Source organism: Solanum verrucosum, unplaced genomic scaffold (genome assembly GCF_900185275.1).
Source record: "Solanum verrucosum unplaced genomic scaffold, falcon-dt-bn FXZP01000138.1, whole genome shotgun sequence".
NCBI lineage: Eukaryota > Viridiplantae > Streptophyta > Magnoliopsida > Solanales > Solanaceae > Solanum > Solanum verrucosum.
Genome location: NW_026020134.1, coordinates 1,857,449 through 1,872,316, shown reverse-complemented (window position 1 = coordinate 1,872,316; position 14,868 = coordinate 1,857,449). Strand labels below are relative to the sequence as shown.

Sequence of the window (14,868 nt, the reverse complement as noted above, 5' to 3'; positions counted from 1 at the left end):
ATTAAACAAGACATACTCGTAATGTTAGGCATTTGACCAAAATATTAAGGCAAATAAATAAATCTGCACAGTAACTAAAGTTCCATCCATAATTCAGATAACATCAACAACAACATACCCAATGTAAATCCTACGAGTGGCGTCTGAAAAGGGTAGAGTGTATGCAGATCTTAAAGAATTTGTTTCCCATAGAAAATGGATAACATAATTTGAAAATTGAAACCAGAATGTCATATGCATTTTCACAAAATTTTGGACTTTAATGTCACACTACTTTTCACGGCAATCCATCATTTCATGGACTAGTTTCTCGAAAAATAAATCATCGATAAACCTTGTTATGAGTCAATTTTATTTATTTTTTCCTTTCTTGAGCTTCAATTGTGAACGATTGCACAAGTTATAAGAATTATTTTAATAATGAAAGCAACAAAGTACAAAATGATCAAGGAAACCCTGACGAAGAGAGGTTGAAAACTTACTGACAAGTCACAAGTTTCCCCAATTGATGCGCAAAAACGGAAACAATTCGTTGAAACGTACAAAAAAAAGGTCTGAGTTTTGTAGAATCGGAGACGACGATGGAGGGTGACAGTGAAGACTGAGCCTTATAAAGTGAGTAAGAATTTAATATGAGCAGTCTCTTGATATTCACAGGCTTATGCGTATATGCAACTTTTTTTCTTCTTTTATTTTATGGTATCCAACTTATTTTATCACATTTTTAAAAATTAACCAATCATTTGAAAAAATTACAATATCCTTACCTTCTTACAACAATAATCATTACCTTCACTTTAGTTAGATACATCACTTAGGTAATGTATCATGTAGGATGTATTCAGATTCCGTTAAATTCAAGAGATTTGTGTAATTTGAAAAAAAAAGTAAAATTTGTCTAATTTGAAAAAAGAATAGAAATATGATATATTAGCTTTTAACACTGTGAAATTTGAGTAAATTCACCTTCTTTCTAATATCGAATCATAAATTTCAAAAATTGTGATGTTACACTCCTTTCATCCCATTTTAACTATGTTTTAATATTTTCAAGCCAATTAAAAAAGCAATAGATACAAGTTATAGTTTATTAAGTAATCTTTATTCATTAGATTAGAGATTTTTCAAGAGTTGAGCAATATTAAAAAAAATTACTTCTTTAATGTTAAGAATATAATTTAAAATAATTATCAATTTTAATAACAGATTCTTAAAGTAACAACTATTTATTTATTCTAAAGCCATATTTAAAATGGAACAGAGGGAGTAAGATACAAATGCTAACGTTGCTCCCTGTCAGTTGGTTGAGTCCATGTAACAGATATCATTTTCAGTTACCTCCAGAAATGAATTCAAATGTTTTTCACACTGGTTTCATCTCACATAGTATTTATCTAAATCATATACTAATACATTTAGAATAATATTTTTTCATTTAGATATAGAACACACAAAATAAGTAAGAAACCGCTACCCTTTGAGTGTGCACAAAGTAAAACCATTGCTCCTATGCAATAGCTTACAAAACACACGGGAGAGGTATCCTGGTGCGATGAGTTCGACCAAAGGGCAATTTCCTTACTTATGCTGACAAGGAGTTTGAAACTTGAGACCTCCAACGTGAAAGTCCCAAACCCAAACCAGTGGGCCACCCCAAAGGGGATTAATTTGAACATACTTTTTAAGACAATAAATATGAACTTAATAGAATAATCGAAATTCCAGTACAATACCTAGGATCAAAAACTGTTTGTTCACAAACTCAAGATTAGCTAATAGCCTGTTACATGCTTGAAAGTATTTTGGCAAAAAGGACAACCTAAGATCTAGGCTTCTCTTTCTTCTCCTTGAAGAGAGCCAAGAGAGAGACACCAGAAACCTTCACAACCTTGAACCTGACACCAGGAATATCTCCCACGGCGTGCCCCTTACGACCAAATCCAGCGATCAACACTTCATCCTGCAATGTGTCAAGGGTCAGAAACAAGAAAACTGACAAAATTTGAGAGTCTGCCTGAGAAAAGAGAAAAGAAGGAAAGGACGTACGTTTTCTTCAATGTAGTTCAAACAACCATCATTGGGGACAAAGGCAGCAATCTTCTTCCCGTTTTTGATGAGTTGAACCCTAGCACATTTACGAATAGCAGAATTCGGCTGCTTAGCTTCAATACCTCTGCACAAAACATTCCACCAAATTTGAACATTAGAGCAAAGTGTTAATGCTGCATGGCTTGGGGGATAGTGTAAGCATAAACGTCATTAAGTGGACCTACATCTTCTCAAGCACAATGCCTTTGGCATGGGATGACCCAGCAAATGGCTTCTTCCATTCGTTCCCAAGATGGGATTTCTTGTAGGACTTGTCAGCCCACCTTTGCCTTCTACGGTGGGACTTCAGCTTGCGTCCAGCTCCCATACCACGTGTCTTCCTGCAAAATTTTACCCACAATGACATATATAGCTTATATGCGCAAAATGGCTGAAGATGCCCTTTTAAACAAATACCTTCTAAAGTATACAGAACACTGCAGATATTACTTGATGCTGTACCATGACAAATCATAGGAATCTAAAATGAACTATCATCCAATGCAACACAAATATAATCTTACTGGGCAATGATCTTCCCTCTCAACCACAAAATGTGTTAATCAGTAGCTTAGGGTTTATTCTTCATACCTTATCAAAAAGAAATTTGGCAGAATACATTGGGACCTCCTAAACTTGACACATTCTATTTAGTGCACACCTAGAATTGCAGGTTGATCTAATTACCCCCTTAAAGTTGGTATTTCAATAGCCTTGACCCCCTTTATTAGCCGCCTTGCATAGAAACTATTGAACTATGTTGGGTGTGTGGGAGAGTAAATATATAGTGTTACTGTATATTTACTCTCCCAACACGTCCAAACATAGTTGGAATCTACTTTCTATACTAGCTCATTGATAAAAGGGGTCAATTATTGAAATATCAAGTTTGTTTGTTTCTTTGAAAAGCAACTAGGCCAAACGTGTCTAATAGAAAACCGGTAAGATAAAGTAAAATAGGACCATAGATATAGAGAGAAGCATGTAAAGATTATTATTATAGTTAATTTCACTCGACTTGTATACATCATAGAGCTAAATGCTTTATAGGAGACAATTTAATAGATAATGTAAGATTATACAATTTTATGAACTATATAAAGCTTACACGTGTATATTAAATTGTCTCCTTAAATGGTTTGACCTTGTGAAGTTTGAATCTAAGTAGGGTGTAATAACGTTCACAGCCTCTTTGGCCATAGATAATATTCCAAATATTTGAAATAAATTTGGAGATTATTCAAATAAGTGTTTGTTTATAAAAATGCCTCATTATTTCAACATCAAAAGTTTGAAAACAGGACTAAATTGACTCATTATAATCAAGTTCCAAGAATTTCATATCTTTGCACACAAAACTTCAACTATATTTTCATGTCCGAGACAGTCCGACACAACTTCAACTTCCAAATACCCTTTTCGACCTCACCTTTAAATACTACTATTTTCAATTTACAACCAACTCATGTACAAACTCCTACTTAATGTCTTGGTGATGCACTCATTAAGGTATTTAAGAAAATTTAAAAAATGGGAACAGTATTTACCTGCTATAGCTATATATATATATATATATACTATTACATGATTTTGCTAACCTACTACGTCAGTCTATGAGATTAGCACTCTCTCATTCTTTTATTTCCTTAAATGGACTTACTATTTCTTGCAAATTCAGCAAAAATAAGAACTTTTTTGTGATTTCAACCCAAAATACCATCTCTTATAACAATTCCCCCATTTCATCTCCAAATTTAACAATCCAAAGTTCATTCTATCCCCTTCTCTCTCATTGTTCCTAGATTTCTCTCTATTCCTTTCACCTAAATGTCTTGAATCTGATTTGTTGATGTCTCTTCATGTTTATTTCTTAAACCAGACTTGAGATATTAATACTATACCAATGGAACCATGGGAAACAAAGTGGGACAATACACACTCCTAACTCAATTTCAATCTCTACATTTCTTGTTATATATTCTACGATATTATAACATAATTGGGATTTTCATGGTGAAATTGTATTCAAAATCCAGTTTTTCTTTATTACTTTCAGTATCAACAATCGTTGCAATGAATTTAACCCATATTTGAAATCCATACTAGCCCCAACCTTATACTGAACATTTCATGCCATTCTTTTTCACCTAAAAATGCATTATGACACATAGGAACAAGCAATTCAATCTGCCATTTTTAGTTCCAGCACAGATCTAACGTAATTAAACACTTTCCATATCTACAACTTACAAATTACAATATCAACTACTTCTAGATATTAGATACTCAATAATCACACATCTATTTTAGTAGTTCATGATCATTCTCATAGACAAATCATCAATTCTCATAGACAATTCACTCGGTACAATTAAGAGTTCAAATCGAGCAGCTAGAATCAGATTCCCATAACAAAAAAACACGAGCAAAACTATCTTTAACTGTTTTACTTCCATAATAGCTGTGAATACATAAATCAAAATGGAAGAAAAAAAAGAAGCAGAAATCATACCCCATGTTTGCTGAGTGATAGAGAACTCCGACTTCAGCTGTAGTTTGATATGTTGCTGATGAAGAGAGGCAGCAGCCTATTAAAACCCTAACCGGTCTATAAAAGAGTTCTCGGATTGGGCTGCTTTAGAAGGAAGTTGGGCTCAAAGAACTTTGGGGCTTCTGCTTAGGCCCATAGGATATGGCTTTTATGACTTAGGGGTGTACATGACCGAGTTAGTTCGAATTTTTCAAATATCAAATCAAATTATTTATGTAAAAAATATTAATTTATAAAACAAATCAAACTAATAAAATTTGGATTTTTTTGGGTTTTTCAACCTCAGGTTGGTTCGGGTTTTTCAAATACCAAACCAAACCATTGTGTCAAATTTTTAAATTTATAAATCAAACCAAACTAATAAACCTCGGATTTTTTTGGATTTTTCGATAAAGTTTGCATACAAACATATAATTAACTTGTGCTCCAAATATTTCTTTAGTCCAACCAAAATACAATTATCTAAGGTGTTTCTTAAAAAAATAACACAAAATATGAAATGAGTACTGATGACACTAACATATTCAATAAAAAATAATAATGAAATCATCATATAAAATAAATATTGCAAATTCATAATGAAAATGATCATAATTTAAAAGTACTAACTCATGCTAAAATAAGTTTAATAAGTATTAGTTACATTACTAAATATTTAAGGGAAATTAAAATTAGATTATGTATTTTAATTGTCTAAATCAATGTAAAACTAAAGAACAAATATTCAATATTATTGTCATTCTTAGTGTTGAATTGATTATTTTTTTTTGCATTAGTATTAATTTGATTTTGATTTAAGTTTTATTATAATTATCAACATCTATGAACTATAATCTTTATTGGACCATTTCGAATTATGACAATATTATTTCAAGTTTAAAACTTAGAATTCGGAATAGTCCAATAAAGATTATAGTTCATAGATGTTGATAATTATAATAAATAAAATCTAATTATAGTTCGGTGAGAATTGAGGGTGGCGAGCGAGGCGAGAATGACAATGTGTTTGCTACGAATTACAATTAAATGAAATTGTAGCTATAACATTTATTTTGAATTAATAGTTTGTTATAATGCACAATTTTCCCTAAAAAAATTGTGTAAATATGACCATAAATTTAGAAATACTTGCAAAATTAGCAATAACATCTCAAGAAAATGTTACTGATGAAATACGTAGGAATAATAAACGTTTTTTTTTGTTAGATCTTTATTTCAATTGATTGGATGCTTGAGCACTCTATGATTTTTATGAGTTCTTTATTTATAATAGGAGTAATAAAAAACTATTCAGAAAGCAACTGAGGCAGCAATAGTACATGCAAGTGAGATGATCGTTATTTCTCTGAAGATAACTATTCTTGCTTAATGATTCTACATCCATTCTTGAATATTATCGAGTACTATTATTTCTCTCTAGTGTTATAATGTTGACATAATCTGGATGGCCACATTTTCGTATTCAAAACATTATCAAACTTGTTTGATACCGCATTTTTGAATTATGACCTCATGACGACTGATTTTATACTATCTATAAGATAATGAATAATTAATCTATATAGTAGTCGTATATATTTGTTCATTCCTCTTTTGTCCTTTCTTGTTGTTTAAATAAATAACCAATGTAACATAAAACTATTGTTGGTTTTTATTCATTTTTCTGATTTATTGTAACATCAACCTTCACTAGAGAACATTAGGTTATATTTTTTCTAAATCAATCAATTTGATATTGATATAAAATTAAGAACATATATATTCCAATTTTCATATACATTGAAATTGAGGTTAATTCATAAGCTTGCATATTGTGCATGTTCTGTGATGTTTTAGATTGGGGCCCTTTTCCGGACTTGCTAACGCGGGATGCTTTGTGCATTAGACTGTCCTTTTCTATTTTTATGTTATATTTTAGATGAATTACAGTTGATAGATTTTTAATTCACAGCTGAAACAAATAATATTATCATATGAAAAACCATAGATTTCCATAATTATTTCTTGTTGGTGTTGAAGGTTAATTAAAACCACAATATGTACACACAACAACAACACTAGACGAGTTTATTGTATATATGCAAATAGATCAATTCTAACTTTAGGGGTTGTTCGGTACAAAGGAAAATGTTTTCTTAAAAAACAAGTTAATTTCTTACTTATTTTCTAGTAAACAACAAAATTTTATTCCGACAATATTTATATGTAATCTAGCAAAACACTATAGAGGTGCGATGGGTGGGGAGTGGGGTTCGTGGTGTGGTGGGATGGTCAAGGAGTGGGAGTTGGGGGCGTTGGATGGGTGGGGAAGAAACAATGAACTTAGAATGACACTTCTGGAGTCATTTTCAAACTCGTTTTCCAAAACATTTTGACCAACCAAACTTGAAAAAATTGGAAAACATACCGAACAGGCGAACACACCCTTAATCATGTTTCTTTGCTCTACACCAAGAATTTGGCAACTGAGATCATACAGTGTTCTTAATTTCAAATAGCTATACAAAAATCTTCTATGAGATTCATAAGGTGTAGAGTAGATTTATTAACAGAAAAACTGGAAATGTAAACTAGACTGTTATCATCAGGCAAATCAAACAACGATTATTCGAAAGCAACTTGCAACTATATGCTTCTACTTCTGGCCTTTTTTCAGTAAAACACCAATCTTTTTCAACATGTTTCCATTCTTCTTCTTAGGCGAGTCATCATCTGTATCTTCAGATAATGGCGAATCCAGCCTAGTGTGGTAATCTAAAGGACCTGTTCTCTCCGTGTATTTCCCATTGTTTCCAGTTGAAAGCATAGCTGCAGCTGCCTCAGCAGCCTTCCTCCACTGATCAGATTGCACTTTTAACCTCCTCAACTCTGCTTCCATCTCAGAGTTGGCATTCTGTGCTGCATCCAACTGCTCGGTCACGCGTGCTGCCTTTCTAATACTATTATCCGCTTCCTCAGTCAAGTGTCCTAACTTCACCAATGCCTCTTTTTCTGCAGTTCTCGCGGCTTCTGCCAAGGCTAGAGCTGAATCATTCGCTTTGCTACCCTCAGTTTCCCTCTTCTTCATTTCGGACATCAGTATCTCATTTTCTTCCTTTATACTTTGCAACTCCGTCTCTTTGTCGAGTAAACTTGCTCTCAATACTCCCAAAGTTGACTCTGATTCCTTCAGTACAGCATCTAATGTACTGAAATGCTTATTTTCGTCTGAAATGCTTCGTAGTGTAGCTTCTTTGCTAATTAATTTCTCCTTTAACTCTTCCAAGTCAGTTTTTGTAGCCTCTAACTTTGCCTCCCATTCAGCCTCTTTCTCTATTGATTCAAATTTTGATTGTTCCACTAGCTCATAAGCACTTCTAATCTGCAAAGTGCTCTGGATATATTCTTCCTGATATCTTGTCTCCGAAACCTCTAATGCAGCTCTTAGTTGACTTACCTCAACTTGTAGATTACTCAGCTCGGTTTTGAGTTCCTCGGCTTCCACATTAACTCCGTTTTCTTGTGCAGAGTTCATGTTTTCGATATCTTGAGCACTTTGGAGTTCACTGACAAGTTCCTCCAATGTAGCTACTCGATTGTTTGATTGTTCTAACTCCAACGACAAGGATTTGTAAGCCTCCATTGCTTTCAGACCTTCAGAACGTAGAGTATCCTCGGTCATCTTTGCCACTTCCAGCTGCATCTGTGCTTTACTCACTTCTTCAAGCGCGCAAGCCTCAGATTCCTTGCTATCATTTAGCTGATCTCTCAATTTTTCGACCAATGTAAGTGTTTCCATAAGTTCTAACCTTAAGCTTTGAATCTCAGCATAAGCTGATTCAGCATGTCGAGCTTGATTGGCTTCAGAATCAGCCACGCGGTCCAGCTGAATTTTAAGCTTCTGGATTTCATTCATAGCAGAACCTAAAGCAGCAGAGTCGAATTTGTGCTGCTTCTGGACAGCCTCAAGTTCAGATTCCCATACTCGATCTCGATCCTGTGATAGCTTGCGTAGCTCCAGGATTCGATCTTCCTCAGATTCTGAGAGTTCAAGTAGTTGTTTCTCAGAGTCCTCAAGCTGCTCCGACATAACTGTTAGCTGCTTCTTCGCTTCCTCTGCCTCTAGTTGAGCCCGTCTTTTTAATGATTCGGATGAATTGAGCTGATCCTTTACCTTCTTCAGCTCCTCTTGAAGTTGAGCAAGCTGAGTTTCCAAGTCGGAAACTCCGGTTGGATGCTTCTTCTGTTATACAAATATGAACAATGAGTACCTTAGTAACATTTTGAGGACCTTTAAGCAGTAAGAGAGCAGCAAAGAAATAATAAAAGGGCAACTTGGTGCACAAAGCATCCCGAGTTAGCATGGTCCGCGGATAAGAATAGAAAGATAATGCTGTAGATTATGGAATTTAAGTTTTATAAATAGAATAAGTTTCCATCAAGTACTGCAACAAGTGCCTCAAACTAGCTACTCAGACGCGAAACTGAAAAAATGAAGGGAATAGAAAGAGTATCCGATTTAGTAACCGTGCTATATATCTTCCACATAAAGAGAGGCATGAAGCACTCTATTTAGTGACACTGCCATAAATCATCCACAACAAGAACAAAACAGTTTCAGTACAAAGACGTGAAGGTTTTTTTTACGCTTGCTGGGAAAAAATAGCTATATTAAATGGTCATTTCGCGAGACAAAAGAGTTAAAGCATAACTGAACATGATAGCTGCCAATTTATAAGAATGAGACAGTACAAGATTAATAGGATAAAAGTTGTAACAAAATGATACAGAATTGATAGACTTGTCCTAGTTGCAGAAATTTTTGTGAAAAGTATTTAAGTTTCTTTACCTCTAAAGCTGGACTACGTGGAGAACGACGAACGACTTTAGGACTCCTCTCTTTAGGTGTCCTGGTAGCAGCATCTGATCCTGGAGTTTTGAGCTTTCGAGCTGTCTTTGGTGCTGCAGGAGATGTCCTTTGTGGCACCTCCACCGTAACATTCCTTCAGCCAAAAACACACACGAAGGTGAATAAGATAGGCAAACAACTTACAACAGACAAAAATCCAAGCAGTCACAATGTATGAATCACATCAGAACATTGATCTCGAACTAGTCACTTATAGGTCACACAGAGACAACTTTACCATTCAGTACTAATATGTTACTGAACTATACATGTCAAATCTTCAAAGATAATCACATAACAAAGAGAAAAAGAGAGACTGAATAAAACTCTTTTGTTAGTTCCTCTTTTTTTCTAATCACTTACTCCCTTCGATTTCGATTAGTCTTTTTCTGAGATAGCATAAGCTGAGCTGCTGCAGATCCTCAAGTACTCAATAACCACATGAATAGTGAGCATATTACTGCTAAGAACACTACTCCAGGACTCGTTTGATTCGAGGTATAAGAGAAAATAATGTTAGCATAAAACTCTACACTACTTTTGAGTTTCGAGTACCTTGTTACCATTCTTGTTTCTAATATATAGATAATAATAACTACAGAACTGTATGTCATTATTTCAAGGATGAAATATAGTCATTTTACTGTTAAGAGATTAGAAATACCTTGATTTTGGTGTCTGCATAATATTAATTTCCTCTCAGCAAAACCTGAAATAGTTGAGAAGATTTCTTGGTTTAGAAAAAGAAAAATTGATTAAAATGTGCATATGCAAAAGTATAAAACTACAGAAAAAAACAATATAGTTACATAATGGATTTGCAAATTGCAATCCACATCCAAATTAGAAACCAAATTAAGTAAAACACACAATCCCTTCAAAGGAACTCCAAATAGAAACAACCTCCACTACCACCAACCAAATATACAATAAAAGAGCAACAAGCCAAAAACAGAAAAAGAGAAAAAAAATAAAAATTCAACCCAAAAAAAAATAATTAAAATTATATAACTCATATATCCAATTCTTTCTTTTTTCCCCTTTTACTTCATCTCTACTCAAGTTGTTTATACTATATAACAGCAATATAGCACTTTGGACATCATATCAAAGAAAATGACACTAAAATACACATAGAAAATGACTTTAGAAACCACCATCATAACAACAAATACATACCCTAAAAAACCACGATGTCTCAGGTTCAAATTTCAACGAAGACAAAAAAAAACATTAGGTGATTTCCTTTTATGACCATACGAATCCTCACTGTTCATGTCGCTTCATTTAAGCTCATCTCAAACATCACAAACCACAATTAAAATCTTTGAAAAGTGCTTAATTAACATAGTAATCACTAATGACTTTATGGAACACAACCACATAAAATGATTCACAACTAGGAAGTCCTTTCTTGAATGATTATTTTCTTAATGCATAAAACAGATCTAAAACAGAAAAAAAAAACTCACACAGTAAAACCAACTAAAATAAAAACTCAAAGATTGAAACTTTATCATAAAGCAATCAACTCACATTCACACACACAAAAAAAAAGGGACACCAACCCATATGAGAAATGAATGCTGTGAACAACTACTAGTATACCAAACACATGAAAACTGAGGAAAGAACATAACTATTATAAATGAGAAGAATCAACAAGCTGTCTCTAAAACAATAAATGAACAGTTTTTGAACTGACCAGAATCAAAGTTTTTTTTTTAGTCAAAAAACAGCAACTGCTATCTTTACAACAACAACAACAAAAAATAATCTAAGAAGCAGAAAAATACTCTGTTTTTTTTTTGTCAGTGGATGGAGAAAGTGTATTGCACTGATTTGAAGGGAAGCCTATCTAGAGTAACGGTTAAGTTGTCTCTCCGTAATCTATAGGTATTAGAGAATTTAAATCACTAAATAAATGAGTCAAACTTCTAATTAAGGAGATTCAAAATTGATTATATTAAAATTCTAAAAGAAATATTTTATATATATAATGTATTTTTTTTTATCGAGCGGGTTGGAATTACTATTACTAATATTTGTATTAAAGTAGATTGTGTGGTCCTTTTTCAAATACTTTATCCCAAATTATGTGGAGAACTCAAATTTCCAAATTAAATTTTAACATTTTGAATGACCATAAATTTGAAAATAAAATCTATATATTTGAAAACTACATAAGTTATATTAATTGATAATTTAAATTATTTTTGATTCTCGAACTTCAAAAGTCGCCATATAAATTGAAATAGATAGAGTAATTAGAGCCGTCAAGATGGGCTATGCCTGTTGGGCCGGCCTGGCCTAACCCGTGATTTGATAGGGTTGGCTACGATTTTTAGAGCTCATTTAAGAAAATGATTTTTTAGCCCGACCTGAATAAGCATGTCGATTTGTCGAGCTTGAGAAATATGGATAGGGCCGGCCCGTGGGCCAAACAAAAATTAATTAAAAAATAAAAATAAAATAGAGTATTAAAAATAACAGGAGTCTACACTCAAAATTTATTTAAAGTTTGAAATATTACAATTTAAATACAAATTATATTTATAAAATATGTACTACATAAAATAAAGTTTCTAAAATTTCTAGGGAATCACTACATAGGCCATAGCCTATGGGAATATTATCATAGTTTTTGTGTTTTATTATGATCATTGGAAAACAATTAGGTTAATATTTCTATTTAGTTGTTTATGTTTTTACTTAAAATCAAACTTAATAAATATTATATAGATAATTTTATTTGTGTATTTGATTAATAAGTAGTAACACTAGTCGATATTTATGATAATATTTTAAATTATAATTTAATTTAAAAAATTATAAAAAATATATTTTTTTTAAAAAAGGGCTGACCCAGCAAAGCCCGTAGCCCATGCACTTGTGGGCTGGGCCAGTCATTTTTTGGCCCACATGAAAAATGAGTTAGCCCGTCAAATTACAATGCCTGTATGAATTGGCCCGAATGGGGTGGGCCAACCCATATTAACAACTCTAAGAGTAATCGATGATGTCTCAAAACGCGCACTATTGGATGTTGTGGGACCCACCCAAAGGTTAGTGAACGATAGCTCTCAAGTTACCGAACCAAGATGGCCTTCACTTGTTTTCTTGTCCAATGAAAGTGACTACTCTACTTCATTTTTGTTTTTTTTTTTCTATTTATTAAAAATATTTGTTGTGCCTGTATAGTCAATGATATATAGTATTATAAATATTTGAGTTGAATAAAAGGGGCTCCCAGCTCCAATATTTTTAAAAAAATGATAAATAATATTTTTTTTTCTTTTGGGTGGTTTTAGAAATGATAATGTAGTAATTATTTAGGGGAATTCTTTTTCCAGATCTACTCTTGACACCTTTTGGATTTCGAAATTCAAATAAATTGAGTTTTGATCGTTATTTTTTTATATATATTTTAAATTGTTAATTATTGTAACTTAAGTACTTTTTACGTAGTTTACAAATATATAAATTTCATTTCAAAACATTTGAAGATTTCATGTGCAAATTTTCTGTCAAATTTAAATAATTTGATTCGGAGAAACAAAAAGTATCACAATAAATTGAGACAAATAGAGTAGTAATTAGGTTATATATGGGGAATGGTAAAGGTATTTATTGGAACTTGCATCATTAATTACTTGAATGTACTTTGGTTCGTTTTAAATGTGCTTTGTCTATATTAATTTAACACTCCTTAAAAAAAAATTATTAGCAATCTATTTTATTAATTTAATCTTATCAAATATATTTGAAAATTAACCTTGACTTTTGTAGTTACTTTATGATAAATGTATTATTGAAAGAAAATAACAATTTTTCCTTAATTTAGTAAAAGAGGTAAAAAAAATTAATTATAAGAGTAGTGTAAAATAAAATAAAGAAAATATGTTCTTTCAGCAGTCTTACCTTTTAAGTTATTGTTACAGGAAAATATTAAAATGGCTAAATATACTCCCGCTATTTAAAAAAAAAAAAGAAGTGGTGGTTTTAGCTTGTACACATTCCTTAAGAAAATGTATACCTAAAAAATAAGAAATATTTTATTATCTTATCCTTAATTAAATGTCTTGAAGAAAGAAATGACTTTTAATAATGTAAAACTTCATGTATTAAAATAAGGGTAATTTTGAAAGAAAAAAATAATTCTTCTTTACTACGTAAATCATCATTTATTTTGAAATAAAATTAAAAAAATCACTTATTTTAAAACGGAATAAGTATCTTTTTAATGTATATGAATATACACTACTATATACTCCTTTTTCATTCCTATTTAATTGTGATATTTACTAAAATATATTATTTTAAATACTTTATTATTTAAAAAATAAAAAAAATATTTATTTAACTTTACCCTTTGGCATTAGTTATTTTAAAAATAAGTGATACCTAAATAAAGTTCACTTATTTAAAAATATTGATTTTCATTACTTATTGATTTTAATAACAGACTAAGAGAAAATTTATTATTTATTATTTTCCAACTAACTTGAACATTAGAGTCTAATATCCGTGAACCTCACGGACCAAAATCTTTTATAATCTTTTACACACCTAGTTGACTTACGTTAGTTATGTGCATTATCATTCTCAATAATTTGACATATCTTTATATATAATATTTTTTGGAAAATTAATTTAACTTATTTTAGAACAACATTATTGATTTAAATATATTTTAATAGCTATAGTGATTGATTATCATGTAACCACAATAAGGTTTGATATTTAAATAATATTTTATTGTTATAAGTAAAAAGATGGCAAATTCTAAATATCATATTCTGTACAAAGAAGAGAAATAATAATAAGAAATATATATATACATAGTTGTAATATTTTTTGTCATAAAAAGCGTATTAATGTATCAAAATATATATCTGTCAGAATCTCTAAATTTATTATTGATAATCTAAGAGATTCTGTTTCTATGATGGTTAATTATTACTCCATAAAAAGAAGATAATTGTTATATAGGTGTTAATTTTATAAAGAGCGTAGTGTTATTAAGATGAGTAAAAAATTATTATAAAGAGGTAAAATATAATATAAATTTATTTTTTTTTTAAAAAAAACTTGCCTATCATAATGAGATATCATTATATAAAGATGTTATTATAGAAAAAAAAATTGACTATACAAAACTCTAGTAAAATAAACAAATATAAATTAATTAAAGATGACATTTAGACATATTGATGCCTCTGTTAGGCCAAACCACTCAGCTAACAAACATTTTGAAACGATTGTTTAACAATGTGTTGCATGGGTCCAAAGTCACATTCATAATTAAGGTTTTGGGTCTTTTGTCCCCATAATGCATCGT

At 31.4% G+C, this 14,868-nt stretch overlaps 2 protein-coding genes across 7 annotated transcripts; both read right to left on the bottom strand.

The window, feature by feature from the left end:
- Positions 1-1,710: 1,710 nt before the first annotated feature.
- LOC125827447 (40S ribosomal protein S23) lies at positions 1,711-4,692 on the bottom strand. Its single transcript, XM_049506766.1, has 4 exons — positions 4,601-4,692; positions 2,274-2,429; positions 2,047-2,173; positions 1,711-1,960 (listed from the first exon to the last, which is right to left on the bottom strand). Exons 1-4 carry the CDS (start codon positions 4,603-4,605, stop codon positions 1,820-1,822), a joined length of 429 nt encoding a protein of 142 aa, XP_049362723.1. The 5' UTR covers positions 4,606-4,692; the 3' UTR covers positions 1,711-1,819.
- Positions 4,693-7,088: 2,396 nt separating this feature from the next.
- On the bottom strand, positions 7,089-11,250 carry LOC125827434 (interactor of constitutive active ROPs 2, chloroplastic-like). Of its 6 annotated transcripts, none has more exons than XM_049506747.1 (4): positions 11,168-11,250; positions 10,192-10,236; positions 9,468-9,621; positions 7,089-8,861 (listed from the first exon to the last, which is right to left on the bottom strand). In XM_049506747.1, the coding sequence occupies exons 2-4, from the start codon at positions 10,209-10,211 to the stop codon at positions 7,275-7,277; spliced, it is 1,761 nt and encodes a 586-aa protein (XP_049362704.1). In that variant the 5' UTR covers positions 10,212-10,236; positions 11,168-11,250; the 3' UTR covers positions 7,089-7,274. The 6 variants fall into 6 exon arrangements, with proteins under 6 accessions (XP_049362704.1, XP_049362702.1, XP_049362706.1 ...); XM_049506745.1 differs by having other exon boundaries at positions 11,096-11,241; XM_049506749.1 differs by lacking the exon at positions 11,168-11,250 and adding an exon at positions 11,000-11,029.
- Positions 11,251-14,868: the final 3,618 nt, after the last annotated feature.